The 26480-nt window shown below is 63.4% G+C and overlaps 1 protein-coding gene across 1 annotated transcript in view; it reads right to left on the bottom strand.

Annotated features, from left to right (window-relative positions):
- Positions 1-26480, bottom strand: part of NSF (N-ethylmaleimide sensitive factor, vesicle fusing ATPase) — an 85965-nt gene that overhangs the window by 36545 nt on the left and 22940 nt on the right. Inside the window, exons 3-8 of the mRNA XM_054176654.1 lie at positions 20934-21033; positions 17974-18013; positions 16971-17137; positions 15609-15716; positions 14953-15028; positions 10121-10276 (exon numbers count right to left, since the gene is read on the bottom strand). Coding sequence (XP_054032629.1) covers positions 10121-10276; positions 14953-15028; positions 15609-15716; positions 16971-17137; positions 17974-18013; positions 20934-21033 — 647 coding nt within the window. The remainder of the gene's footprint in view (positions 1-10120; positions 10277-14952; positions 15029-15608; positions 15717-16970; positions 17138-17973; positions 18014-20933; positions 21034-26480) is intronic.

The following is a 26480-nucleotide window of genomic DNA, read 5'->3' as shown; positions in this document are numbered from 1 at the left end:
GGCTGCCCAAGGGGAGAGAAACAACAACCAGCAGTGCCCCTGTGCTCAGCCCCCAGCACTGAGCAGGAACAGAGCAGAATGAACCAGGCTGGAAAAGACCTTGGGGATCATCAGCAATGCTTTGCACCTCAGCATGAGGCAGCTGAGCTCTGCTCAGCAAGAGCTAGGGGCTGGGGGGCAAGAGGCTGGGGCCAGGCTCTGCTCAGTGCTGCCCAGGGAAAGCACAAGGGGCAGGGGGCACAAAGTGGCACCCAGGAGGCTCCTGGACTTTGAGGCTGCTGGAGGCCTGGAGCAGGCTGCCCAGAGAGGTTGTGGAGTCTCCTTCTCTGCAGAGCTTCCAACCCCCCCTGGGCATTGTGCCCCTGGGCAGGCTGCTGTGGGTGCCCTGCTTTAGGATAGGATAGGATAGGATAGGATAGGATAGGATAGGATAGGATAGGATAGGATAGGATAGGATAGGATAGGATAGACCAGAAGAGACCTTCAAGATCATTGTGTCCAACCTCTCACCCAACACCACCTGACCAACTCAACCATGGCACCAAGCACCCCAAGCTTTGGCAGGGGGTTGGGCTGGGTGAGCTCCAGAGGTCCCCCCAGCCCTTCCCCCCCATCCCCCTGCTGGGATTCTGTGATGAAGAGCTTGAGAGAAATGCCTTGAGAGCACTGAAGGGAACCAAAGGCAGAAAGGAGCACAAACCCCTCCCCAGAGCACAGCAGGGATCTCTGCTCAGCTGCTGCAGGGCTGAGAGCAGCCCCTGGAACAGCTCTGACTTTAAAGATGCTCAAACCATCCCCCCCTGTCCTGTCCCATCAGGCCCTGCTCAAAGCTCTGTCCCCAGCTCTCTGCTGGGCCCTTGAAGCACTGCAAGGCCACCAGAAGGTCTCCCTGGAGCCTTCTCTTCTGCAGGCTGAGCAAGCCCAGAAGTTGTGTCAAGCTCCCCCCACGTGAGGTGGCCTGGATGGCACCAAGCAGCTGTGACCCTTCTGCTTCCAGACATTTTCCTCAGCCCTCATCCCAGGGAAGGTTCCTTCCCACCTGGCAGGCCCAGGATGGTCAAGGGCCAAGCAGCAGGTGAGAGACAACAAAGGCAGCAGCACCCCCAGGGCCTGCAGTGCTGCAGAGCCCCCAGCCAAGCACCCCAAAGCTGCAGCCTTGCCAACATCACCTGGCAGTGATGAAGGTCCCTGAGCATGGCTCACAAATGCCCTGAGCCCTCCAGCCCACTGCTGCCCTCCAGCACTCCCCCAGCTGAATCCCAGCCCTGGCACTGCTCTATTCCCAACAGTGGGATCAGCTCTCTGCAGAGCCACAGGAGCCCAAGGCCCCCCAGCAGAGGTGGGCAGGAGCAGTGCCCCTCTCCAGGGCAGCAGGGAGCTCTGGCAGGCCTTGAGGAGCAGCTGAAGTGACCTAAGGTTTCTTCTCTTGGCTAAGTTAGGAGTCCTGCTTGCAGCCCTGCAGGAGCTGCCTGGCTCCCTCAGCTGTGTGCTCCTAGCCAGGGACATGCACCCAAAGCAGTGTGGGCAGAGATGGGGAGAGAGGATCCTGCCCCTCTGCTCTGCTCTGGGACCTTAACAGGAAGGAGACTTGGAGCTGATGGAGAGGGTCCAGAGGAGGCCACAAAGATGATCAGAGGGCTGCAGAACCTCTGCTGTGGGGACAGGCTGAGGGAGCTGGGGCTGCTCAGCCTGGAGAGAGAAGGCTGCAGGGAGACCTCAGAGCAACCTTCCAGTACCTGAAGAAGGCAACAAGAAGGCTGCAGAGGGACTGCTCCCAAAGGCCTGCAGGGACAGGACCAGGGGCAATGGCTTCAAACTAGAGCAGAGCAGACTGAGATGGGAGGTGAGGAACAAGTTCTGCCCCAGGAGCTGCTGGAACACTGCAGCAGGCTGCCCAGGCAGGGGGCTGAGGTCCCAGCCCTGGAGCTGTTCCAGCTGAGGCTGCACAGGGCTCTGAGCAAGCTGCTCCAGTGCAGGGGGCAGGACTGGAGGAGCTTTGGAGCTCCCTTCCAGCCCAACCCATCCAGGACTCTAGGATTCATTGGCAAGACACTTATGGAGCATCAGGGCTGTGACTTCCCCTCTGCTCAGCACCTGTGAGGCCACCTGTGGGATCTGATGTCCAGTGTGGGGCTCCTCAGGGCAGGCAAAGCAGGGACATAGAGGTGGGAGTGCAGTGGAGACCACCACAGTGGGCAGGGGCTGCCTTGAGCAGGGACTGCAGAGGTGTGGTGTGCCCCAGGGATCAGTGCTGGGCCCTGTGCTCTTTAACATCTTTACTGATGATCTGGAGGAGGGCATTGAGTCCATCAGCAGTGAATGTGCAGCTGACAGCAAGCTGGGGGCAGGAGTTGAGCTGTGAGAGGGCAGCAGAGCTCTGCAGAGGGACCTGGCCAGGCTGGGCAGATGGGCAGAGGCCAAGGGCAGGAGATTGAACACAGCCAAGTGCCAGGGGCTGCACTTTGGCCACAGCAACCCCAGGCAGTGCTGCAGGCTGGGGGCAGAGTGGCTGAGAGCTGCCAGGCAGAGAGGGACCTGGGGGTAGTGGTGGACAGCAGCTGAACAGGAGCCAGCAGTGTGCCCAGGGGGACAAGAAGGCCAAGGGCATCCTGGCCTGCAGCAGGCAGAGTGTGGCCAGCAGGAGCAGGGAAGTCCTTGTGCCCTGTGCTCAGCACTGCTGAGGCCACACCTGGAGTCCTGTGCCCAGCTCTGGGCTCCTCAGGTCAGGAAAGAGGTTGAGCTGCTGGAAGGTGTCCAGAGAAGGGCAACAAAGCTGGGGAGGGGTCTGGAGCACAGCCCTGGGAGGAGAGGCTGAGGGAGCTGGGGTTGCTTAGCCTGCAGAAGAGGAGGCTCAGGGGAGACCTTCTTGCTCTCTGCAACTCCCTGCAGGGAGGTTGGAGCCAGGTGGGGGTTGGGCTCTTCTGCCAGGCAAGCTGCACCAGAACAAGAGGACACAGTCTCAAGCTGTGCCAGGGGAGGTTTAGGCTGGAGGTTAGGAGGAAGTTCTACACAGAGAGAGAGATTGGCCACTGGGATGTGTTGCCCAGGGAGGTGGTGGAGTCCCCATCCCTGGAGGTGTTCAGGAGGAGGCTTGATAGGGTGCTTGGTGCCATGGTTGAGTTGATCAGATGGTGCTGGGTGATAGGTTGGACACAATGATCTTGAAGGTCTAAACCTGCTCTATTCTATTCTATTCTAAGAGCCTACCAAAGGATCCTGTGAGTCTGGGGGTTGGGGTGTGATGGTTCAGTGAACAACCCAACCCCTCCCCTGGCTCTGTGGCTCCCATGGGAGTCAGATGAAGCACACACAAACCCCAGGTGATTTCTGAGGGGTCTGCAGAGCCTCCCTGCAGTCACAGAGAGCATCTCTCTTGCACTTGGCCTGGGAGCTGCAGCCTGGCAGCAGAGGGCCAGCCCCAGGCAGGGCTGAGCAGCAGGGAGCAGGCAAATTCCTCCCCTTCCTTTCCCAATAAATCACAGCCCAAGGTGAGCAGCTGCCAGGCTGACATTTCAGAGCTGAAATACAGCTCAGAGCAAGCCCCAACAAAGGCACAGAAAATGCATGTCAGAGGGCTGGGGTTTCACAGCTCAGAGGAGCTCCTCAGCCCCGGGGTTGCTCAGAGGGCTGCAGAGCAGAGAAGAGCTCTTTGTGCAGCCCTGGCTGTAAGCAGGCAGCAGCAGGGCTAGCTCTGCTCCTGCACACAGCGTGGCACACCTTGAATTCATTGCCCAGGGGAATCCAAATACCTGGGGGCCCTCAGACAACCTCCTTCCTGCATGAAGCAACAGCAATTACCCAGAGGAAGCAGCTGAGCAGCACTCCCTGCAGAGCAGCTCCACGGCCTCCCCCCGCAGCCAGCTCACCGCCTGACCTCCTCCAGAGGGTTTCTGACCTTCTGCAGGGGTCCCTGCTGGAGCTGCAGGCCCTGCACAGCACAGTCAGCCGCGAAGGCTGCCACCCACAGCTGGCTGTCAGGTTCAGTCAGCTCCTGCTAGCAGCCAGGGAAGGGAGCCCCAGCCTGGTACCCGACCGCTCTGCCTGCTGCCAGCTCAGCCCCAGCCAGGGCAGCTGAGGAGGTGAAGCCACAGCAGAGGAGAACAGGCTCCAAGCATCTGCTCCCTGGGCAGATCTCCCAGCACAGCCCAGGGGCACTGAGGAGACCTCCCAAAGCCTGAAGCTTCCTCCTCCAGATGTGGTCCCAGCCAAGGGCTGCACCGCAGCCATGGCCGAGCCTGAGCTGCACCGCAGCCATGGCCGAGCCTGAGAGCTGCACCGCAGCCATGGCCGAGCCTGAGAGCTGCACCGCAGCCATGGCCGAGCCTGAGAGCTGCACCGCAGCCATGGCCGAGCCTGAGAGCTGCACCGCAGCCATGGCCGAGCCTGAGAGCTGCACCGCAGCCATGGCCGAGCCTGAGCTGCACTGCAGCCATGGCCGAGGCTGAGAGCTGCACCGCAGCCATGGCCGAGCCTGAGAGCTGCACCGCAGCCATGGCCGAGCCTGAGAGCTGCACCGCAGCCATGGCCGAGCCTGAGAGCTGCACCGCAGCCATGGCCGAGCCTGAGCTGCACCACAGCCATGGCCGAGCCTGAGAGCTGCACCGCAGCCATGGCCGAGCCTGAGAGCTGCACCGCAGCCATGGCCGAGCCTGAGCTGCACCGCAGCCATGGCCGAGCCTGAGAGCTGCACCGCAGCCATGGCCTAGCCGGAGATGCACCGCAGCCATGGCCGAGCCTGAGAGCTGCACCGCAGCCATGGCCGAGCCTGAGAGCTGCACCGCAGCCATGGCCGAGCCTGAGCTGCACTGCAGCCATGGCCGAGGCTGAGAGCTGCACCGCAGCCATGGCCGAGCCTGAGAGCTGCACCGCAGCCATGGCCGAGCCTGAGAGCTGCACCGCAGCCATGGCCGAGCCTGAGAGCTGCACCGCAGCCATGGCCGAGCCTGAGCTGCACTGCAGCCATGGCCGAGGCTGAGAGCTGCACCGCAGCCATGGCCGAGCCTGAGAGCTGCACCGCAGCCATGGCCGAGCCTGAGAGCTGCACCGCAGCCATGGCCGAGCCTGAGAGCTGCACCGCAGCCATGGCCGAGCCTGAGAGCTGCACCGCAGCCATGGCCGAGCCTGAGCTGCACCACAGCCATGGCCGAGCCTGAGAGCTGCACCGCAGCCATGGCCGAGCCTGAGAGCTGCACCGCAGCCATGGCCGAGCCTGAGCTGCACCGCAGCCATGGCCGAGCCTGAGAGCTGCACCGCAGCCATGGCCTAGCCGGAGATGCACCGCAGCCATGGCCGAGCCTGAGAGCTGCACCGCAGCCATGGCCGAGCCTGAGAGCTGCACCGCAGCCATGGCCGAGCCTGAGCTGCACTGCAGCCATGGCCGAGGCTGAGAGCTGCACCGCAGCCATGGCCGAGCCTGAGAGCTGCACCGCAGCCATGGCCGAGCCTGAGAGCTGCACCGCAGCCATGGCCGAGCCTGAGAGCTGCACCGCAGCCATGGCCGAGCCTGAGCTGCACCACAGCCATGGCCGAGCCTGAGAGCTGCACCGCAGCCATGGCCGAGCCTGAGAGCTGCACCGCAGCCATGGCCGAGCCTGAGCTGCACCACAGCCATGGCCGAGCCTGAGAGCTGCACCGCAGCCATGGCCGAGCCTGAGAGCTGCACCGCAGCCATGGCCGAGCCTGAGCTGCACCACAGCCATGGCCGAGCCTGAGAGCTGCACCGCAGCCATGGCCGAGGCTGAGAGCTGCACCGCAGCCATGGCCGAGCCTGAGAGCTGCACCGCAGCCATGGCCGAGCCTGAGCTGCACTGCAGCCATGGCCGAGCCTGAGAGCTGCACCGCAGCCATGGCCGAGCCTGAGAGCTGCACCGCAGCCATGGCCGAGCCTGAGAGCTGCACCGCAGCCATGGCCGAGCCTGAGCTGCACTGCAGCCATGGCCGAGCCTGAGAGCTGCACCACAGCCATGGCCGAGCCTGAGAGCTGCACCGCAGCCATGGCCGAGCCTGAGAGCTGCACCGCAGCCATGGCCGAGCCTGAGCTGCACTGCAGCCATGGCCGAGCCTGAGAGCTGCACCGCAGCCATGGCCGAGGCTGAGCTGCACCGCAGCCATGGCCGAGCCTGAGCTGCACCACAGCCATGGTCGAGCCTGAGGGCTGCACCGCAGCCATGGCTGAGGCTGAGAGCTGCACCGCAGCCATGGCCGAGCCTGAGAGCTGCACCGCAGCCATGGCCGAGCCTGAGCTGCACCGCAGCCATGGCCGAGCCTGAGAGCTGCACCGCAGCCATGGCCGAGCCTGAGAGCTGCACCGCAGCCATGGCCAAGCCTGAGAGCTGCACCGCAGCCATGGCCGAGCCTGAGAGCTGCACCGCAGCCATGGCTGAGCCTGAGAGCTGCACCGCAGCCATGTCCGAGCCTGAGAGCTGCACCGCAGCCATGTCCAAGCCTGAGAGCTGCACCGCAGCCATGGCCGAGCCTGAGAGCTGCACCGCAGCCATGGCCGAGCCTGAGAGCTGCACCGCAGCCATGGCCGAGCCTGAGAGCTGCACCGCAGCCATGGCCGAGCCTGAGAGCTGCACCGCAGCCATGGCCGAGCCTGAGAGCTGCACCGCAGCCATGGCCGAGCCTGAGCTGCACCACAGCCATGGCCGAGCCTGAGAGCTGCACCGCAGCCATGGCCGAGCCTGAGCTGCACCACAGCCATGGCCGAGCCTGAGAGCTGCACCGCAGCCATGGCCGAGGCTGAGAGCTGCACCGCAGCCATGTCCAAGCCTGAGAGCTGCACCGCAGCCATGGCCCAGCCTGAGAGCTGCACCGCAGCCATGGCTGAGCCTGAGAGCTGCACCGCAGCCATGGCCCAGCCTGAGAGCTGCACCGCAGCCATGGCCGAGCCTGAGAGCTGCACCGCAGCCATGGCCGAGCCTGAGAGCTGCACCGCAGCCATGGCCGAGCCTGAGAGCTGCACCGCAGCCATGGCCGAGCCTGAGGGCTGCACCGCAGCCATGGCCCAGCCTGAGATGGGCTGGGGGGCAGGGTGCAGGTGCCAGGCTCTGCTCAGGGGTGCCCAGGGACAGGAGAAGCAGCAGCAGGGACAAGCTGGTACCCAGGAGGTGCCACCTCAGCAGGAGGAGAAACTTCTTTGGGGTGAGGCTGCTGGAGGCCTGGGGCAGGCTGCCCAGAGAGGCTGTGGAGTCTCCCCTGGAGGCTTACAAGCCCCATCTGGATGTGCTCCTGGGTGCCCTGCCCTGGGTGCCCTGCCCTGGGATGATCTCTGGAGGTCCCTCCCAGCCTCCCCCATTCTGTGACTCTGAGATCCCCTGCAAGTGCAGAACCCACTGAGGAAAGGCCCTGAGAGACCTCCCAGGGGAGCTTCTGCAAGCTGAGCTGCAGCAGCACTGCAGGCAGCCTCATTCCACACAGCCACACACAAACAGGATGTGTGGGCTGGGGAGAGCTGCTTTGTAATCCAGAACCTTGTGGGGAGAGGGAAGGTGGGTCAGGAAACATCAACATGGGCAGGAATTCCAGCCAGGGATTGCAGGGTGAGGTCTGAGCCCCCAGAGCTCATGTTCAGCTCCAACATCCCCAGCAGCCTTCTGGGACAGAGTGAGACACCTGCAGCTGCAGAGTGCTGACCAAGGAGGGGAGGCAGCAGCAGCCTGCCTGCCAGCTCCTGCCCACAGGCTGCTGGGGGCTGCCTGCCCTCCCCCACCCCTCAAACTTCTGCTTGGAGTCAGCACTTGGCCTGCACAGCCCCCAGGACGTGGCACTGCCTGGGCATCCTCACCAGCACAGACACCCTGACCTAGCACAGCTCCCAGATCCCAGCCCCAGCACAGGGACAGAGCAGGGCTGCAGGGACAGAGGCTTCCAGTGCAGGGCTGCAGGGACAGAGGCTTCCAGTGCAGGGCTGCAGGGACAGAGGCCTCCAGTGCAGGGCTGCAGGAACAGAGGCTTCCAGTGCAGGGCTGCAGGGACAGAGGCTTCCAGTGCAGGGCTGCAGGGACAGAGGCCTCCAGGCCAGCAGGGCTGCAGGTGACACCAAGCTGTGTGGCCTGGCTGACACTCTGGGATGGAGGGATCCATCCAGGGGGATTTGGACAGGCTGCAGAGCTGGGCCCAAGCCAACCTCATGAAGTTCAGCAAGGCCCAGGGCAAGGCCCTGCTCCTGGGTCAGGGCAATGCTAAGCACAAATCCAGGCAGGCTGACAAACAGCTCAAGCAGGGCCGAGGAGAAGGCCTTGGGAGTGTCAGCTGGTGACAAACTCCCCAGGAGCCAGCACTGGTTGCAGGGAGAGCAGCAGCACAGGGAGGGGATTCTGCCCTCTGCTCTGCTCAGCCCCCACCTGCAGCACTGCCTCCAGCTCTGGGCCCCCAGCACAGGAAGAACCTGGAGCTGCTGGAGAGGCTCCAGAGGAAGACACAAGGAGGATCAGAGGCTGCAGAACCTCCCCTGTGGGGCCAGGCTGGGAGAGCTGGGGCTGTGCAGCCTGCAGAGGAGAAGGCTCCAGGGACACCTCAGAGCAGCCTTGCAGTGCCTGAAGGGCTCCAGGAGAGCTGGGGAGGGACTTGGGACAAGGGCTGGGAGTGCCAGGCTGAGGAACAATGGCTTTGAGCTGGGAGAGGAGAGACTGAGACTGGAGATGAGGAAGAAACTCTTGAGAGTGAGGCTGGGGAGGCTCTGGCACAGGCTGCCCAGGGAGGCTGTGGCTGTCCCCTGCCTGGAGGTGCTCAGGGCCAGGCTGGATGAGGCCCTGAGCAGCCTGGGCTGGGGGAGGGGTCCCTGCCCATGGCAGGGGGCTGGCACTGGATGCTCTCAGAGGTCCCTTCCAGCCCAACCATTCTGTGACTCTGTGACAGACTCTGCTTGGAGCTCACACACAGCCCACTGCCAGGAGGTCATGAGCAGGGACCAGGACTCCTCAGCCTCACTGCCACCAGCCAGTGAAGCTCTCAGCAGAACAGGCAGGATCTGAGCTGCCAGAGGAGCAGCCAGGCAGATCCTCTGCTCCCTCACCAGGCACTTCCTGAAGTGTGGAGCAGTCCTGCTGCTCCCTGGCCCCCTCCAGCCATGCACCCAGTGCCTGAAAGCAGAGAAAGGGCCCCCCAGCAGGGAGGACAGAGCCTCAGCAGGGAGGGCAGAGCCTCAGCAGGGTGTGAGGGGAGCCTCAGCAGGGAGGGCAGAGCCTTAGCAGGGAGGGCAGAGCCTCAGCAGGGTGTGAGGGGAGCCTCAGCAGGGAGGGCAGAGCCTTAGCAGGGAGGGCAGAGCCCCAGCAGGGAGGGCAGAGCCCCAGCAAGGTGTGAGGGGAGCCCCAGTAGGGAGGGCAGAGCCCCAGCAGGGAGGGCAGAGCCTCAGCAGGGAGGGCAGAGCCCCAGCAGGGAGGGCAGAGCCCCAGCAGGGTGTGAGGGGAGCCCCAGCAGGGAGGGCAGAGCCCCAGCAGGGTGTGAGGGGAGCCCCAGCAGGGAGGGCAGAGCCCCAGCAGGGAGGGCAGAGCCTCAGCAGGGAGGGCAGAGCCCCAGCAGGGAGGGCAGAGCCCCAGCAGGGTGTGAGGGGAGCCTCAGCAGGGAGGGCAGAGCCCCAGCAGGGAGGGCAGAGCCTCAGCAGGGTGTGAGGGGAGCCCCAGGGGGGAGGGCAGAGCCCCAGCAGGGAGGGCAGAGCCTCAGCAGGGAGGGCAGAGCCTCAGCAGGGAGGGCAGAGCCCCAGCAGGGTGTGAGGGGAGCCCCAGCAGGGAGGGCAGAGCCTCAGCAGGGAGGGCAGAGCCCCAGCAGGGTGTGAGGGGAGCCCCAGCAGGGAGGGCAGAGCCCCAGCAGGGTGTGAGGGGAGCCCCAGCAGGGAGGGCAGAGCCCCAGCAGGGAGGGCAGAGCCCCAGCAGGGAGGGCAGAGCCCCAGCAGGGTGTGAGGGGAGCCCCAGCAGGGAGGGCAGAGCCCCAGCAGGGAGGGCAGAGCCCCAGCAGGGAGGGCAGAGCCCCAGCAGGGAGGGCAGAGCCCCAGCAGGGTGTGAGGGGAGCCTCAGCAGGGAGGGCAGAGCCCCAGCAGGGAGGGCAGAGCCCCAGCAGGGTGTGAGGGGAGCCCCAGCACTGCCAGAGCCCAGGCTGCCCCTGTGCCCCAGGGGCCACTCACCCATCTGCTCCACGATCTCGGGGGGGAAGACCCTGGAGGCGAAGGCCCTGCGGAAGATGTCGGAGAACTCCTTGTCCAGGCCCCCGATGCCCATCCTCTCGAAGTTCCAGTCAGGGTTGATGATGGACTGCCTGTTCTCCTTGGTCTTGGACTTGCCTGCAAGCAAAGGCCATGGTTTCAAACCCTGCACAGAAGCCACAATCAGCCAGGTTGGAAGAGACCTTTGAGGTCATCCAGTCCAACCTCTCCCCCAGCACCATCTGAGCAACTCAACCATGGCTCCAAGGGCCTCAGCCAGGCTCTTCCTAAACACCTCCAGGAATGGGGACTCCACCACCTCCCTGGGCAGCTCATCCCAGTGGCCAATCTCTCTCTCTGTGTAGAACTTCCTCCTCACCTCCAGCCTAAACCTCCCCTGGCACAGCCTCAGACTGTGTCCTCTTGTTCTGCTGCTGCTTAACTGGGAGGAGAGCCCAACCCCCAGCTGGCTCCAACCTCCCTGCAGGGAGTTGCAGAGAGCAAGAAGGTCTCCCCTGAGCCTCCTCTTCTCCAGGTCCAGGGCAATCAAGAGTTCAGTGGTAGAACCACAAAGGAACATCCTTTGTGGGGTTGGCCTGGATGAGCTTTGGAGCTCCCTTCCAGCCCAGAGCACTCTGTGATGCTGTTGTCAGCCTTGTGCCTGTGCCTTCTGAGCCAGGCAGTGAGCTCTGGGGGGCACAGCAGGCAGAAGCCAGGCTGGCACTGCCAGCACACCAGCTCTGGCCAGACACCCACTGCAACAGGCTGTCCAGGGAGGTGGTTGAGGCTCCATCCCTGGAGCTGCCCAGGGCTCTGAGCAAGCTGCTCCAGTGGAGGATGTCCCTGCTGCCTGCAGGGGGTGGACTGGATGAGCTTTGGAGCTGCCTTCCAGCCCAGAGCACTCTGTGCCTCTCTGATTCATACCCACTGAGTCACCCCCACGGTGATTCACCCCCAGCTGCACTCTCTGGTGATTGTTTTGTGCAGAGCTTTCAGGATGAGAGCTCTGCAGCTCTCCAGAGCTCCTTGGAATCCTCTGAAGAGCTGACAGCTCATTCCCCACCTCCCAGCCCTCAGCCACAGCGCAGCTCCGAGCAAGGTTACACCACACACTTCCCAGAGCAGTAGCACTCAGAGGGGTACAAGCCAGGCTTGGTCAAACCCCACTGCTGCTGCTCCTGGTTCTTCCACAGCCTCTCCCAGAGCCACTCCAAGCTGAGCCGGATGCCCCAAGCACAGGTTGCAGTCCCCATGCTGCAGTGGTGCTCCCTTCAGCCCCTGCTGCACACAAGCCACCCAAGTTTTCGTCCTGCAGCCCTCCTCCTGAAGCCAGCAGGGTGCTCAGGGGGCAGGCACTGAGCTCCAGGGCTGCCTCAGGAATGCTGCTGAGATGCCACCAGTGCAATCCACCAAGCACCTGGTGTTTGAGGGACAACCTGGATTTAGGCTGGACAGGAGGAGGAAGTTCTGCACAGGGAGGCTGGGGAGAGACTGGGACAGGCTGCCCAGGGGGGTGGTGGAGGCTCCATCCCTGCAGGCATTCAGGATCAGCCTGGATGTGGCCCAGGGCAGCCTGCTCTGGCTGGAGGTGTCCCTGCTGCCTGCAGGGGGTTGGAGAAGATGCCCTTGGAGGGTCCCTTGCATGCAACCTGTGACCCTAGGCCCTGACACTCTCCCTGGTTAGATCATCAGCTACAGAGGATGTTCAGAGGCAACTCTGTGCCCAGCCACCAGGGAAACCAACAGCAGAAGGGAAACCCAGAGCAGAAGCAGAGGCTCTGAAGATTATCCTAAGCTGCTTCAGGAACTGGATGTCCTCTGTTCTCCTGGGCTGACACAGGGCACTACAGGACTGGCCCTGGGAACTGTTCTCTCCCTCCACTGCTGACCAGGCCTGGCTGGATCCATGGGATGAGGTTCAACAAAGCCAAGTGCTGGGTCACAGCCCCAGGGAGGCTCCAGGCTGGGGGCAGAGGGGATGGGAACTGCCCAGCAGAAAAGGCCCTGGGGGTGCTGGGTGCCAGCAGCTGGAGCTGAGGCAGCAGTGCCCAGGGGGCCAAGAAGGCCTCCAGCAGCCTGGGCTGGGGCAGCAATGCTGTGGGCAGCAGCAGCAGGGCAGGGATTGTGCCCCTGGGCTGGGCACTGGGGAGCCCACACCTGGAATCCTGGGGTCAGGTTTGGGTCTCTCCCTCCAAGAAGGGCTTTGAGAGGCTGGAGCAGGGCCAGGGAAGGGCAAGGAAGCTGGGAAGGGTCTGGAGAGCAGGGCTGGGGAGGAGCAGCTGAGGGAGCTGGGGGGGTTCAGTGTGGAGAAGAGGAGGCTGAGGGAGACCTCCTTGCCCTTTACTGCTCCCTGAGAGGAGGCTGCAGCCAGGTGGGGGTTGGTCACTTCTCCCAAGGAAGAAGGGATAGGACAAGAGGAAAGGCCTCAAAGTTGCCCCAGGGAGGTTCAGGTTGGCCATGAGGAACAATTTCTTCCCCTTGAGGGTTGCCAAGGCCTGGCCCAGGCTGCCCAGGGCAGTGGTGGAGTCCCCATCCCTGGAGGGGTTTCAGAGCCCTGGAGCTGTGGTGCTGAGGGCCAGGGCTCAGCAGTGGCCTTGGCAGTGTTGGGTTGATGTTTGGACTCAAGCTGGGAAGTTCCTTCCCAGCTCAACAATTCTCTGCTCTCCCCCAAGCACCACTGTGCTGCTGGTGGTTTGTTCCAGCAGCTCTTCCAGAGGTACTTCCAGTGGAGCCAGAGCAGGAGTTGGCTCCTGCAGGGGCAGTCAGCACCCTGGGGGCTGCTCTGAGCACCCCTGGACTGCAGCTCCCTTCCCACTGCAGGAATCATGGAATGGGTTGGGTTGGAAGGGACCTCAGAGGTCATCCAGTTCCAAGCCCCCTGCCACGGGCAGGGACACCTCCCACCAGCCCAGGTCCAACCTGACCTTGAACACCCCCAGGGAAGGGCATCCCCAGCCCCCCCGGGCAGCCTGGGCTAGGCTTAGGCAAACAAACAAGGCCATGGCTCAGCTGCCAGCACAGGGAGCAGCTGGGGGCTGTGCACAGCTGGGTGCAGGGCAGCAGGCAGCTGCTGGCTCTCCACTTCTGCTGCTTTGTTCCCTGCTGGCTGCAGCACAGCTCAGGGCTCAGGCAGGGCTCTCCCTCCTCCTGCAGAGCTTGGCCTACACTCCCCTCTTCTGGCTGCTCCGATCCCAGCTCAGCTGCCGCAGCCTGAAGGAGCTCCCCCGGGGCTGCAGCCCCTCCCCTGCTGCGAGGGGCAACACAGCCCGCGGCGGGCAATGGCTGCAGAGCCCCTGCAGGGACACAGCCAGGCTGCAGGCACAGCTCAGGGCCACTTGCATCTCCTCTCACCACTCCCTTAGTCAGGAGCCTAGGAGCCCCCAGGGGCTCCCAGAGCAGCTGAGGTGGCTCTGCCTGGGATGCACGAGGAGATGAAACACAGCAGCACCCTGCCAGGGGGAGACTGAGGCACAGGAAGCTCTGAACGTGTCTGCAGGCCACGAGATGCAGAGGGGGTGAAGGATTCCTACCCCCAGGCAACCAGCTCTCCCTCAGCACCACCCCTCACAGCTCCCTGTGCTCTCGGGGGCACCACAGCCCTCACACAGGCTTTGAACCCAGGACAGCACCGGGGCTGGCAGGGACGCAGTGGTTGGGTCCTGTCCAGGCTCCCTTGGCAGAACTGTGACAAAGGAGCTGCAACCACCAGGTGGGGGTTGGGCTCTTCCCCCAGGCACCTAGCAACAGAACAAGAGGACACAGTCTCCAGCTGTGCCAGGGGAGGTTTAGGCTGGAGTTGAGGAGAAAGTTCTTCACTGAGAGTCATTCATCATTGGGATGTGCTGCCCAGGGAGGTGGTGGAGTCCCCAGCCCTGGAGGTGTTCCAGAGGGGACTGGATGTGGCACTTGGAGCCATGGTTGAGTTGCTCAGATGGTGCTGGGGGAGAGCTTGGACTGGATCTCAAAGGTCTCTTCCAACCTGCTCAATTCCATTCTACTCTGTAACCCTGCCCAGGCCCCAGCACCACTGCCCAGGCCCCGGCAGCTCTGCCCAGGCCCCAGCACCACTGCCCAGGCCCCAGCAGAACTGCCCAGGCCCCGGCAGCACTGCCCAGGCCCCGGCAGCACTGCCCAGGCCCCGGCAGCACTGCCCAGGCCCCTGCAGCTCTGTCCAGGCCCCGGCAGCTCTGCCCAGGCCCCAGCAGAACTGCCCAGGCCCCAGCAGAACTGCCCAGGCCCCGGCAGCACTGTCCAGGCCCCGGCAGCTCTGTCCAGGCCCCGGCAGCACTGCCCAGGCCCCGGCAGCACTGTCCAGGCCCCGGCAGCACTGTCCAGGCCCCGGCAGCACTGCCCAGGCCCCGGCAGCACTGCCCAGGCCCCGGCAGCACTGCCCAGGCCCCGGCAGCTCTGTCCAGGCCCCGGCAGCACTGCCCAGGCCCCGGCAGCACTGCCCAGGCCCCGGCAGCACTGCCCAGGCCCCGGCAGCACTGCCCAGGCCCCGGCAGCACTGCCCAGGCCCCGGCAGCTCTGCCCAGGCCCCGGCAGCACTGCCCAGGCCCCGGCAGCACTGCCCAGGCCCCGGCAGCACTGCCCAGGCCAGGCAGCACTCTCCAGGCCAGGCAGCTCTGCCCAGGCCCCGGCAGCTCTGTCCTGGCCAGGCAGCTCTGCCCAGGCCCCAGCAGCTCTGTCCAGGCCCCGGCAGCACTGCCCAGGCCAGGCAGCTCTGTCCAGGCCAGGCAGCACTCTCCAGGCCCCAGCAGCCCTGTCCAGGCCCCGGCAGCACTGCCCAGGCCCCGGCAGCTCTGTCCACTCACCTATCAGATTGAGAGAGGAGTTCTCAGCTTTCTCAAAGGCAACCTGACTGTTCCCAAGGACCAGGCCAACCTCGATCTGCAAAAGGGAAGGAAACAAAGAAGGACCTGAAGGCTTCAGGCTCAGCTTGAGATTGCTCCTCAGGCATCTTGAAAGACCAGGCAGAGCAGCAAAAGCTCCAGCACAGGAGTCAGTGGGAAGAATGTGGAACACCAGCACCTCCTGCAACCACCAGCAGGGACTGCAGGAGCTCAGTGGCTGTAAGAATTTGGCTTTTTAGAGTCCTCTGCTTAGTTCCACCCCAAGCAATCTATTTCAGCAAGGTCTAGCAAGTGCAGAGACTCAAATCATGTCCCTTCTGCTGAAGGAAGAATCCAAACTGGACATATCTGGAGGACAAAAAGGCTCAGGAGAGGCTGTTCCCATGAGGTAGTACACAGAGAACAAAAGCACAAAAGCTCCCAGCCACACAAGCACAGAAGGCTGCATCCAGCTGCAGCCTTGCTCCTCACCCCCTGAGGCAAAAGCTGCAGCCAGGTGAAACCTCTGTGCACCCTCTCCAAAGGCAGCTGCCCAAAAGTCCTCCCTGCAGCAAGACCTGAGCAGTGCTGGAGTCTCTGCAGTGCCCAGGGTAGGAACAGGGGTTCTGGGAGCCTACCTTCTGCTTTTTGTTAGCTCCAGACTCCCCTTTGAGGATGCTGGGGTCCATAGCCTCCATGTCCTTCACCAGCAGCCCAAAGAGTTTGTCATTAAAGCTGAACACCAGCTGTGGAGAGAAAACAGAGCAAGGGATCTGACCTCATTCAAAAGCTAAAAGGGACCTGGACAAGGTCAAGCTCTGAAGAGAGAGAGGCCTGAAGGTGAAGTTCAGCACCCAACAAATTCCCTGCAGTCTTTACCCTGCACAGGTCTGGGGCACTGCCCAGGAGGGTGGTGAGAGCCTGGTACAGGCTGCCCAGGGAGGTGGTGGAAGCCTCCTGCCTGGAGGTGTTTGCAGCCAGGCTGGAGGTGGCTGTGAGCAACCTGCTGTGGTGTGAGGTGTCCCTGCCCATGGCAGGGGGTTGGAGCTGGCTGAGCCTTGAGCTCCCTTCCAGCCCTGCCAGCTCTGACTCTATGACCATGTCCCTTCCATGTCCCTTCCATGTCCTGCACTTAACAGTAACAGAGCAGAAGTGGCAGAACATGAGGACAGCTGCAAACACTCAAAGAAAACCTCTCCCTCCACAAAAAGCTTCTTTCCTTTCCTTTTCTCCCCAGCCACATGTCCTGTGGCATCTCCTGACACCCCAGCACAAGGAGGACATGGAACTGCTGGAGCAGGTCCACTGGAGCCCACACAGATACTCAGAGGGGTGGAGAACCTTCCCTGTGGGGACAGGATGGGAGAGTTGGGGCTGCTCAGCCTGGAGAAGGCTCCAGGGAGACCTCAGAGCAGCCTTCCAGTACCTGGAGGGCTCCAGGAGAGCTGGGGAGGGACTTTTGGCAAGGTCTGGGAGCGCCAGGACCAGGGACAATGGCTTTAAGCTGGGAGAGGAGAGACTGAGACTGGAGATGAGGAAGAAATTGTTTAGAGTGAGGCTGGGGAGAGCCTGGCCCAGGCTGCCCAGAGAGCTGGGAGCTGCCCCATGCCTGGCACCACTGCAGGGGAGGTTGGTTGGGGCTGTGAGCAGCCTGCTCTAGCTGGGGCTGTCCCTGCTGGCTGCAGGGGCTGGGCCAGATGGCCTCCAAAGGTCCCTCCCAACCCAAACCTTTCTGTCAGTCTGTAACCACCCAGGCCACAGGGAGGCTGACCCCAGCTGTCTGCAGCCCTGGGACCTTCCTCACAGCCAGAGTTCCAGCTGGGGCAGAGGCAGATCTTAGAGCACTCTGCTCCTGCTGCCAGTGCCAGCCAGGCTGCTTCAGCTGCTCCTCAAGCAGGCACTGCTGCCCCTCACTGCCCTGCCCAGCCCAGCCCAGGCACTCTGCTGGGCTCCCCTCAGCACAGGCAGCTCCCTCCCAAGCCTCTGCCCTGCAGCCTGACCTGCTGGCCCACGGAGAAGGCCTGGCTGTTGAACTGCTGGATGAACTCTGCTGCCATCTTGTCGGTGTCATAGGGGTTGGAGTCGATGTTCTTCTTCTGCAGGAAGTCAATCTCGATGGTCATGGTCCCCACACACTGCCTGGCCTTGTCAAAGCTGTACAGGGACACTGCAGGCACAGGGAGCAGCAGGGCTCAGCCCCTGGCCCAGAGAGCAGCTGCAGCAGGCACACAGGGCCCCAGGACAGCACACCCCAGGCAGGGACCCAGAGAGCAGCTGCAGGAGGCACACAGGGCCCCAGGACAGCAGGCTCCAGGCAGGGACCCAGAGAGCAGCTGCAGCAGGCACACAGGGCCCCAGGACAGCAGACCCCAGGTAGGGACCCAGAGAGCAGCTGCAGCAGGCACACAGGGCCCCAGGACAGCAGGCTCCAGGTAGGGACCCAGAGAGCAGCTGCAGCAGGCACACAGGGCCCCAGGACAGCAGACCCCAGGGAGGGACCCAGAGAGCAGCTGCAGGAGGCACACAGGGCCCCAGGACAGCAGGCTCCAGGTAGGGACCCAGAGAGCAGCTGCAGGAGGCACACAGGGCCCCAGGACAGCAGGGGTCAGACTCCAGGCAGGGAGCCTAAAAGCAACAGCAGGGGTCTGAGAGGGACAGAGAAAGCAACAGGAGTCAGGCTGCAGGCAGGGCCCCACCGTGCCCCAGACACAGCCCAGGGCTGGCAGAGCAGCTGCTGCCGTTCTGAGGGAGGGATGCAATGGATCCACTCCTCCTGGCAGGCTCCAGCCCCTGCTGCACACATTGCAGGCACAGCAAATCCCTCCAAGGAAACCTAACCATGGAGAACCTCTGCCTGGAAAAACCTCTCCTGGAAATCTTCTCCATGAAGAGCTCTCCCTGGAAAGGCTCTCCCTGGACCCAGCTCTGCTGAGCTGCTCCTCAGCCCGGAGCCCCCAGCCCAGCTGCTGGCAGCCCCCTGCAGGGGAGCTGCTGCTGGCTTACCGTCGATCTCCTGGCCGATGGAGAGCCCGGCCCACTTCCTCTGTGGAGAGAAGAGAAACGCTTCAGGCAGCTGCCCTGGGCCAGACCAAAGCCCCCTCGGTGCCAGCAGCCTCTCAGAGCAGCTGCACAGCCTCCCAGAGCAGCTGCACAGCCTCCCAGCAGCTGCACAGCCTCCCAGAGCAGCTGCACAGCCTCAGAGCAGCTGCACAGCCTCCCAGAGCAGCTGCACAGCCCCAGAGCAGCTGCACAGCCTCAGAGCAGCTGCACAGCCTCAGAGCAGCTGCACAGCCTCCCAGAGCAGCTGCACAGCCTCCCAGAGCAGCTGCACAGCCTCAGAGCAGCTGCACAGCCTCCCAGAGCAGCTGCACAGCCTCAGAGCAGCTGCACAGCCTCCCAGAGCAGCTGCACAGCCCCAGAGCAGCTGCACAGCCTCAGAGCAGCTGCACAGCCTCCCAGAGCAGCTGCACAGCCCCAGAGCAGCTGCACAGCCTCAGAGCAGCTGCACAGCCTCTCAGAGCAGCTGCACAGCCTCTCAGAGCAGCTGCACAGCCTCAGAGCAGCTGCACAGCCTCTCAGAGCAGCTGCACAGCCTCAGAGCAGCTGCACAGCCTCCCAGAGCAGCTGCACAGCCTCCCAGAGCAGCTGCACAGCCCCAGAGCAGCTGCACAGCCTCCCAGAGCAGCTGCACAGCCTCCCAGAGCAGCTGCACAGCCTCAGAGCAGCTGCACAGCCTCCCAGCAGCTGCACAGCCTCTCAGAGCAGCTGCACAGCCTCCCAGAGCAGCTGCACAGCCTCAGAGCAGCTGCACAGCCCCAGAGCAGCTGCACAGCCTCAGAGCAGCTGCACAGCCCCAGAGCAGCTGCACAGCCTCAGAGCAGCTGCACAGCCTCAGAGCAGCTGCACAGCCCCAGAGCAGCTGCACAGCCTCAGAGCAGCTGCACAGCCTCAGAGCAGCTGCACAGCCCCAGAGCAGCTGCACAGCCTCCCAGAGCAGCTGCACAGCCTCCCAGAGCAGCTGCACAGCCTCACAGCATGCCAGGGCTTGAGAGGGACCCAAAGAGTTCTTCCAGCCCAACCCCTGCCAGAGCAGGAGCAGAGAATCCAGCTCAGGTGCCCCAGGAACACATCCAGGCAGGGCTGGGAAGGCTCCAGAGCAGGAGACTCCACAACCTCTCTGGGCAGCCTGCTCCAGGCCTCTGGGACCCTCACAGGGCAGAAGTTCCTCCTCATGCTGAGCTGGAACCTCCTGTGCTGCAGTTTCCATCCATTGCCCCTTGGCCTTTCCCAGGGCACAGTGAGCAGAGCCTGGCCCTGGCCCTCCCTCCTGACCCCCAGCCCTCAGCTATTGATAGCCATTGATCAGATCCCTCTCAGCCTTCTCCTCTCCAAGCTGAACACCCCCAGGGCTCTCAGCCTCTCTTCCCCAGGCAGTGCTGCAGTCCCCTGATCATCCTCACTGCCCTCCACTGTCCCTCCTGAGCCTCAGCCCCAGCAGGTCCCTGTCCCTCCTGAGCCTCAGGTCCCTCAGAGGCAGCAAGGAAGGGCAGACTGGGACCTGCCAGAGCCCCACATCCACAGCAAACCAACCCAAGCCCTGGGGTGCAGAGCTCAGGAGGCTCTTCTGCCAACCTCCTTCACCTCACCTCTTGGAGGCAGCAGGACTGGGGTGGCCAGGGCCCAGCTGCTGCTCACTGCAGAGCCAGCTGAGGCTGTGACACACTGCAGGGTCACTGCACAGCTCCCACCCAGCAGAGCCAGCTGAGGCTGTGACACACTGAGGGGAGAGGGGAGAGGGGAGAGGGGAGAGGGGAGAGGGGAGAGGGGAGAGGGGAGAGGGGAGAGGGGAGAGGGGAGAGGGGAGAGGGGAGAGGGGAGAGGGGAGAGGGGAGAGGGGAGAGGGGAGAGGGGAGAGGGGAGAGGGGAGAGGGGAGAGGGGAGGATTAACCAGGAAGGAAAAGACCTTTGAGACCAAGTCCTAGGACAGCTTAGAGAGATCTCACAGCTGTGCCCTGGCTGCTCAGCTGCAGAGCTCTGCTCAGGATGGTTTAAGAATGATTTTACACAGCACTCAGTGCTGTGCTGTGCTGCTCCTAATCAGGAGTCTCACCCTGGCCTCCTAAGAATCACAGAATCAACCAGGTTGGAAAAGACCTCAGAGATCATCCAGTCCAACCTCTCCCCCAGCACCATCTGAGCAACTCAACCATGGCTCCAAGGGCCTCATCCAGGCTCTTCCTAAACACCTCCAGGGATGGGGACTCCACCACCTCCCTGGGCAGCTCATCCCAGTGGCCAATCTCTCTTGCTGGGAAGAACTTCCTAACATCCAGCCTAAACCTCCCCTGGCACAGCTTGAGACTGTGTCCTCTTGTTCTGCTGCTGCTTGCCTGGGAGAAGAGCCCAACCCCCACCTGGCTCCAACCTCCCTGCAGGGAGTTGCAGAGAGCAAGAAGGTCTCCCCTGAGCCTCCTCTTCTGCAGGCTAAGCAACCCCAGCTCCCTCAGCCTCTGCTCCCAGGGCTGTGCTCCAGACCCCTCCCCAGCTTTCTTGCCCTTCTCTGGACACCTTCCAGCAGCTCAACCTCTTTCCTGACCTGAGGAGCCCAGAGCTGGACACAGGACTCCAGGTGTGGCCTCAGCAGTGCTGAGCACAGGGCACAAGGACTTCCCTGCTCCTGCTGGCCACACTCTGCCTGCTGCAGGCCAGGATGCCCTTGGCCTTCTTGTCCCCCTGGGCACACTGCTGGCTCCTGTTCAGGCAGCTGTCAATCAGCACCCCCAGGTCCCTCTCTGCCTGGCTGCTCTCAGCCACTCTGCCCCCAGCCTGTGGCACTGCCTGGGGCTGGTGTGGCCAAAGTGCAGCCCCTGGCACTTGGCTGTGTTCAATCTCCCCCAGGCAGAAGCTCTCCTCAGCCCTGGCCCCACAGGGGCTGCTGCAGGGGAGGCACTCAGGGTACCCACCTGGGGCAAGCTGAAGGCAATGCTGCCAGGCACCACCGAGGGGTGAGTCCGGAGGGTGAAGATGTACTTGTGGTTGGGAGAGGTCTTCACAAGGACATGTCTGCAAGAGAGAGCAGAGGGGACCTCAGCACACAGCCAGCAGGGCTTGGCACTGCTCCTGCTGCCCTCAGCAGCTTCCATCTGCTGCCAGGGAGGAACAGCCACAAGCTTCAGACCAGCAGCACAGTGCAGGCACTCCACAGGCAGCCCAGCAGAGGGGGATCTGAAACAGCAGAGGCCACAAAGCTGCTGGGGGCCTGGAGCAGCTCTGGGAGCAGCAAAGGCTGAGAGCCCTGGGGCTGAGAGCCCTGGGGCTGAGAGCCCTGGGGCTGAGAGCCCTGGGGCTGAGAGCCTGCAGCAGAGCAGCCCCAGAGGGGAGCTGAGCAATGCTCAGCAAGGGCTAAAGGCTGGGGGGCAAGAGGCTGGGGCCAGGCTCTGCTCAGTGCTGCCCAGGGACAGCACAAGGGGCAGAGGGCACAAACTGCACCCCAGGAGGTTCCATCTGAGCAGGAGGAGAAACTTCTGTGGTGTGAGGCTGCTGGAGGCCTGGAGCAGGCTGCCCAGAGAGGTTGTGGAGTCTCCTGGTGTGGAGAGCTCCAACCCCCCTGGGCACTGTGCCCCTGGGCAGGCTGCTGTGGGAGGCCCTGCTGGGGCAGGGGCTGGGCTGGGTGATCCCAGAGGTCCTCTCCACCCCCTACCCTGCTGGGACTCTGTGTGGCTGCTGGGGAGATGGTGGAAGAGGTTTCACATCCTCACACCTGCCTGAACCTTCACTACCCACAGGGTACCTGAGGCCACCCACTGCTGAGGTGCTGCCCCAGCTCTCCCCCATGGGCTCAGGGCTGGCTGAAGCCTGACTACAGCCCAGGCCCAGGCTGCTGCCCACCCTCCCTGCCTGGCAGAGGCTGCCTCAGCTCCATGTGCTCTGCACAGGCAGCTCAGCCCCAGAGGGGGCACAGCTCTGCATGGGCTCCCCCCAGTGCACAGCACAGCCTCAGCCACAGGCTGGGAGAGGACTCAGCCCCTGGGGACCAGAGGGAGCGTGGAGCCTGCACAGCCTGCAGCACAGCCAGGCCCAGCTGCCCCCAGCAGAGCAGGGAGCCAGCAGAACCCTGCCAGCAGCTGCTGGTGCCTGCTGGCAGGGGGGGAGCAGGCTTCAGCCACATCTCCTTGCTCCAGTGCAGCTCTGCTGGGACTCTCTGAGGGATCTGGCCACAACTCACCCAGAAGCCTCCCAGAACTCCAGCTGCAGGATGTGCTTCTCCCTTCTGCAGCTCCTCCTGCCCCAGGGGTCCTGCACTTGGGTCACAACAGCCCCAGGGAGGCTCCAGCCTGGGGGCAGAGGGGATGGGAACTGCCCAGCAGAAAAGGCCCTGGGGGTGCTGGGTGCCAGCAGCTGGAGCTGAGCCAGCAGTGCCCAGGGGGCCAAGAAGGCCTCCAGCAGCCTGGGCTGGGGCAGCAATGCTGTGGGCAGCAGCAGCAGGGCAGGGATTGTGCCCCTGGGCTGGGCACTGGGGAGGCTGCACCTGGAATCCTGGGGTCAGGTTTGGGTCTCTCCCTCCAAGAAGGGCTTTGAGAGGCTGGAGCAGGGCCAGGGAAGGGCAACAGAGCTGGGGAAGGGGCTGGAGAGCAGGGCTGGGGAGGAGCAGCTGAGGGAGCTGGGGGTGTTCAGCCTGGAGAAGAGGAGGCTGAGGGAGAGCTCCTTGCTCTCTGCAGCTCCCTGCAGGGAGGTTGCAGTGAGGAGGGGACAGCCTCTGCTCCTTGGGGGCAATGGCTCCAAGCTGCCCCAGGGGAGGCTCAGGCTGGAGCTCAGGAAATCTTTCTGCCCTGGAAGGGATCTCAGCCATTGGCAGAGGCTGCCCAGGGCAGTGCTGCAGTGCCCAGGCCTGGGGGTGTGCAAGCAGCAGGGCCCTGGTGCTGAGGGCCATGGTTTGGTGCTGAGCCTGCAGTGCTGGGTCAGGGGCTGGACTGGGTGAGCTTGGAGCTCTCTTCCACCCAAAGCTACTCTGTGACTGTGGCTCCAGCAGGCTGCAAGCAAGCTCAGTGCTCAGAATGCTTCACATGAGGCAGCAGCAGCACAACCTGGCTGCATTTAGAATAGAACAGAATAGAATAAGCCAGGTTGGAAGAGACCTTCGAGATCATGGCGTCCAAACTATCATCCAACACCAGCTGATCAACTAAACCCTGCAACCAAGCACACCCACACCCAACACCCCCAGCAACAGCAACCCCACCAGCTCCCCAGGCAGCACATCCCAGTGGGCAATCACTCTGTGTACAACTTCCTCCTAACCTCCAGCCTAAACCTCCCCTGGCACAGCCTGAGACTGTGGCCTCTTGTTCTGGTACTGGTTGCCTGGCAGAAGAGACCAACCTCTGCCTGACTACAACCTCCCTTCAGGTAGTTGTAGAGGGCAATAAGGTCACCCCTGAGCCTCCTCTTCTGCAGGCTAAGCAACCCCAGCTCCCTCAGCCTCTCCTCCCAGGGCTGTGCCCCAGACCCCTCCCCAGCTTTCTTGCCCTTCTCTGGACACCTTCCAGCAGCTCAACCTCTTTCCTGACCTGAGGAGCCCAGAGCTGGACACAGGACTCAAGGTGCAGCCTAACCAGTGCAGTGTCCAGGGGCAGAATGACCTCCCTGCTCCTGCTGGCCACACTGGTGCTGATGCAGGCCCGGATGCCATTGGCCCTCCTGGCTGCCTGGGCACACTGCAGGCTCATGTTCAGCCTACCATCAACCAGCACCCCCAGGTCCCTTTCCACCTGACTGCTCTCAGCCACTCTGACCCCAGCCTGTAGCTCTGCATGGGGTTGCTGTGGCCAATGTGCAGAACCTGGCACTTGGATGTGTTTTCAGCAGGAAGGAGCCTGGGAGGCTCAGGGAGGCACAGGAGGGAACTCTCAACCTCATTAACAGCTTCTGCTCATAAATAATTAAAGGCAGAATGAGTCCCCAGGGCCAGGAGTGCCCCAAGAGCTCCAGCAGATGAAGCTGCTGCTCCTGGCTGCTGCAAAGAGTGACTGAAACCAGCAGAACCCCAACAGGGCTCCAGGCTGGGAGCAGGCAGCTGTCAGCTGAGGAGTCTGCAGGCCAGGCTGGGGCAGCTGGCAGGCAGCTGCCTGTGCCCTGGGCAGTGAGCACAGGGCAGCCAGCCCCTGAGCAGCACAGGCAGAGGCCCCTGGGCCATGTCTGCACCCCCTGCAACAGGCTCAGCGAGGCTCCCAAAGGCTTCCTGCAGGTCTCTTCCAACCTCAGCAACACTGCTGGGGGCAGAGGTTGGTCAGAGGGCAGAAGGGCTCTGCAGGGGGACCTTGCCAGGCTGGGCAGAGGCCAACAGGATGGCATTCAACAAGTGCCAGGGGCTGCACTTTGGCCACAGCAACCCCAGGCAGAGCTACAGGCTGGGGGCAGAGTGGCTGAGAGCAGCCAGGCAGAGAGGGACCTGGGGGTGCTGATGGACAGCTGCCTGAACAGGAGCCAGCAGTGTGCCCAGGGGGACAAGAAGGCCAAGGGCAGCCTGGCCTGCAGCAGGCAGAGTGTGGCCAGCAGGAGCAGGGAAGTCCTTGTGCCCTGTGCTCAGCACTGCTGAGGCCACACCTGGAGTCCTGTGTCCAGCTCTGGGCTCCTCAGGTTAGGAAAGAGGTTGAGCTGCTGGAAGGTGTCCAGAGAAGGGCAAGGAGGCTGGGGAGGGGTCTGGGGCACAGCCCTGGGAGCAGAGGCTGAGGGAGCTGGGGTTGCTTAGCCTGCAGAAGAGGAGGCTCAGGGGAGACCTTCTTGCTCTCTGCAACTCCCTGCAGGGAGGTTGGAGCCAGGTGGGGGTTGGTCTCTTCTGCCAGGCAAGCAGCACCAGAACAAGAGGCCACAGTCTCAAGCTGTGCCAGGGGAGGTTTAGGCTGGAAGGGAGGAGGAAGTTCGAGTTGTTGGCCATTGGGATGTGCTGCCCAGGGAGGTGGTGGAGTCCCCAGCCCTGGAGGTGTTCAGGAGGGGATTGGATGTGGCACTTGGAGCCGTGGGTTAGCCATGAGGTCTGTGGGGACAGCTTGGACTCGGTGATCCCTGAGGTCTCTTCCAACCTCGGTGATGCTGTGACTCTGTGACTGACTCTGTGGCTCTGTGGCTCTGTGGCTCTGTGGCTCTGTGGCTCTGAGGCTGTGGGCAGCCGGCAGGGGGCCGCTGGAGAGGCTGAGTAGCTGCCGAGTGCTCAGGGAGGGGGAGGGGAGGGCCCTGCTCTGGCAGGGGCTGGACTGGCTGATCCCTGGAGGTCCTTTCCACCCCCTGCCACTCTGTGACCGTGAGAGGCCCTGGCCTGGCTCCCTGGCAGCCCCTGCCCAGGGCACTCTGGAGGCCTGGGGGGAAGGTCAGGGTACGGTGAGCTGCTGCAGCTCCCCAGCCCAGCCCCACACTGCTGCAGCACAGCCCCTGCAGCACAGCTCCTGCAGCACAGCTCCTGCAGCACAGCTCCTGCAGCACAGGACAGGGCCTCAGCCTCCTGCAGCACAGCTCCTGCAGCACAGGACAGGGCCTCAGCCTCCTGCAGCACAGCTCCTGCAGCACAGGACAGGGCCTCAGCCTCCTGCAGCACAGCTCCTGCAGCACAGGACAAGGCCTCAGCCTCCTGCAGCCTGCAAAGTGAAGCACCACAAGAGCCTGATCTGAGCTGCAGCCCCCACCCCTGTGACAGCAGCAGGAGCTGAGGCAGCACAGGCCCTGAGCAGGCCACAGCAAGCCTCCAGTCCTTCACTGACAGTGACTGCAGCTAGGGCACAGGGAGTCACAGCTGGGAAGGGCCTTCCAGAGCCTCCAGAGCAACCACTCTCTAACCCTGCCAGGCCTGGAGCCAACCCATGGCCCCCAGCACCACAGCTCTGAGAGCCCTCCAGGGCTGGGCACTCAGCCACCCCCCTGGGCAGCTGTGCCAGGCTCTGAGAGCCCCTGAGTGAAGTTTCACAGAGCCACAGCACATGAGGGGCTGGAAGGGACCTCTGGAGAGTATCCAGCCCAGCCCCCTGCCAGGGTCACCCAGGGCAGGGCACCCAGGGCAGGGCACCCAGGGCAGGGCACAGAACACATCCAGGGGGGTTGGAAGCTCTCCAGAGCAGGAGACTCCACAGCCTCTCTGGGCAGCCTGCCCCAGGGCTCTGCACCCTCACAGGGACAAAGTTTCTCCTCCTGGTCCCCTGGCACCTCCTCTGCTCCAGCTTGCCCCCCCTGCCCTGGTCCTGTCCTTGGACATCACTGAGAAGTTTCTCCTAATGCCCAACTTAAACCTCCCCTGGTGCAGCTTGAGGCCATTGCCCCTTGTGCTGTCCCTTGGGGAGCAGAGCCCAGCCCCCACCTGGCTCCAGCCTCCCCTCAGGGAGCTGCAGAGAGCAAGGAGGTCTCCCTCAGCCTCCTCTTCCCCACCCTGAGCACCCCCAGCTCCCTCAGCTGCCTCTCCTCAGCCCTCTCTCCCCCTCTGCTGCCTCCTCCCCGGCAGAGGCAGCTCCCAGGCACAAATGCTTGGG

This window comes from Dryobates pubescens, chromosome 36 (assembly GCF_014839835.1).
Source record: "Dryobates pubescens isolate bDryPub1 chromosome 36, bDryPub1.pri, whole genome shotgun sequence".
Lineage (NCBI taxonomy): Eukaryota > Metazoa > Chordata > Aves > Piciformes > Picidae > Dryobates > Dryobates pubescens.
Note: the sequence above shows the minus strand (reverse complement) of the source record. Positions and strands in the feature narration are given on the sequence as shown.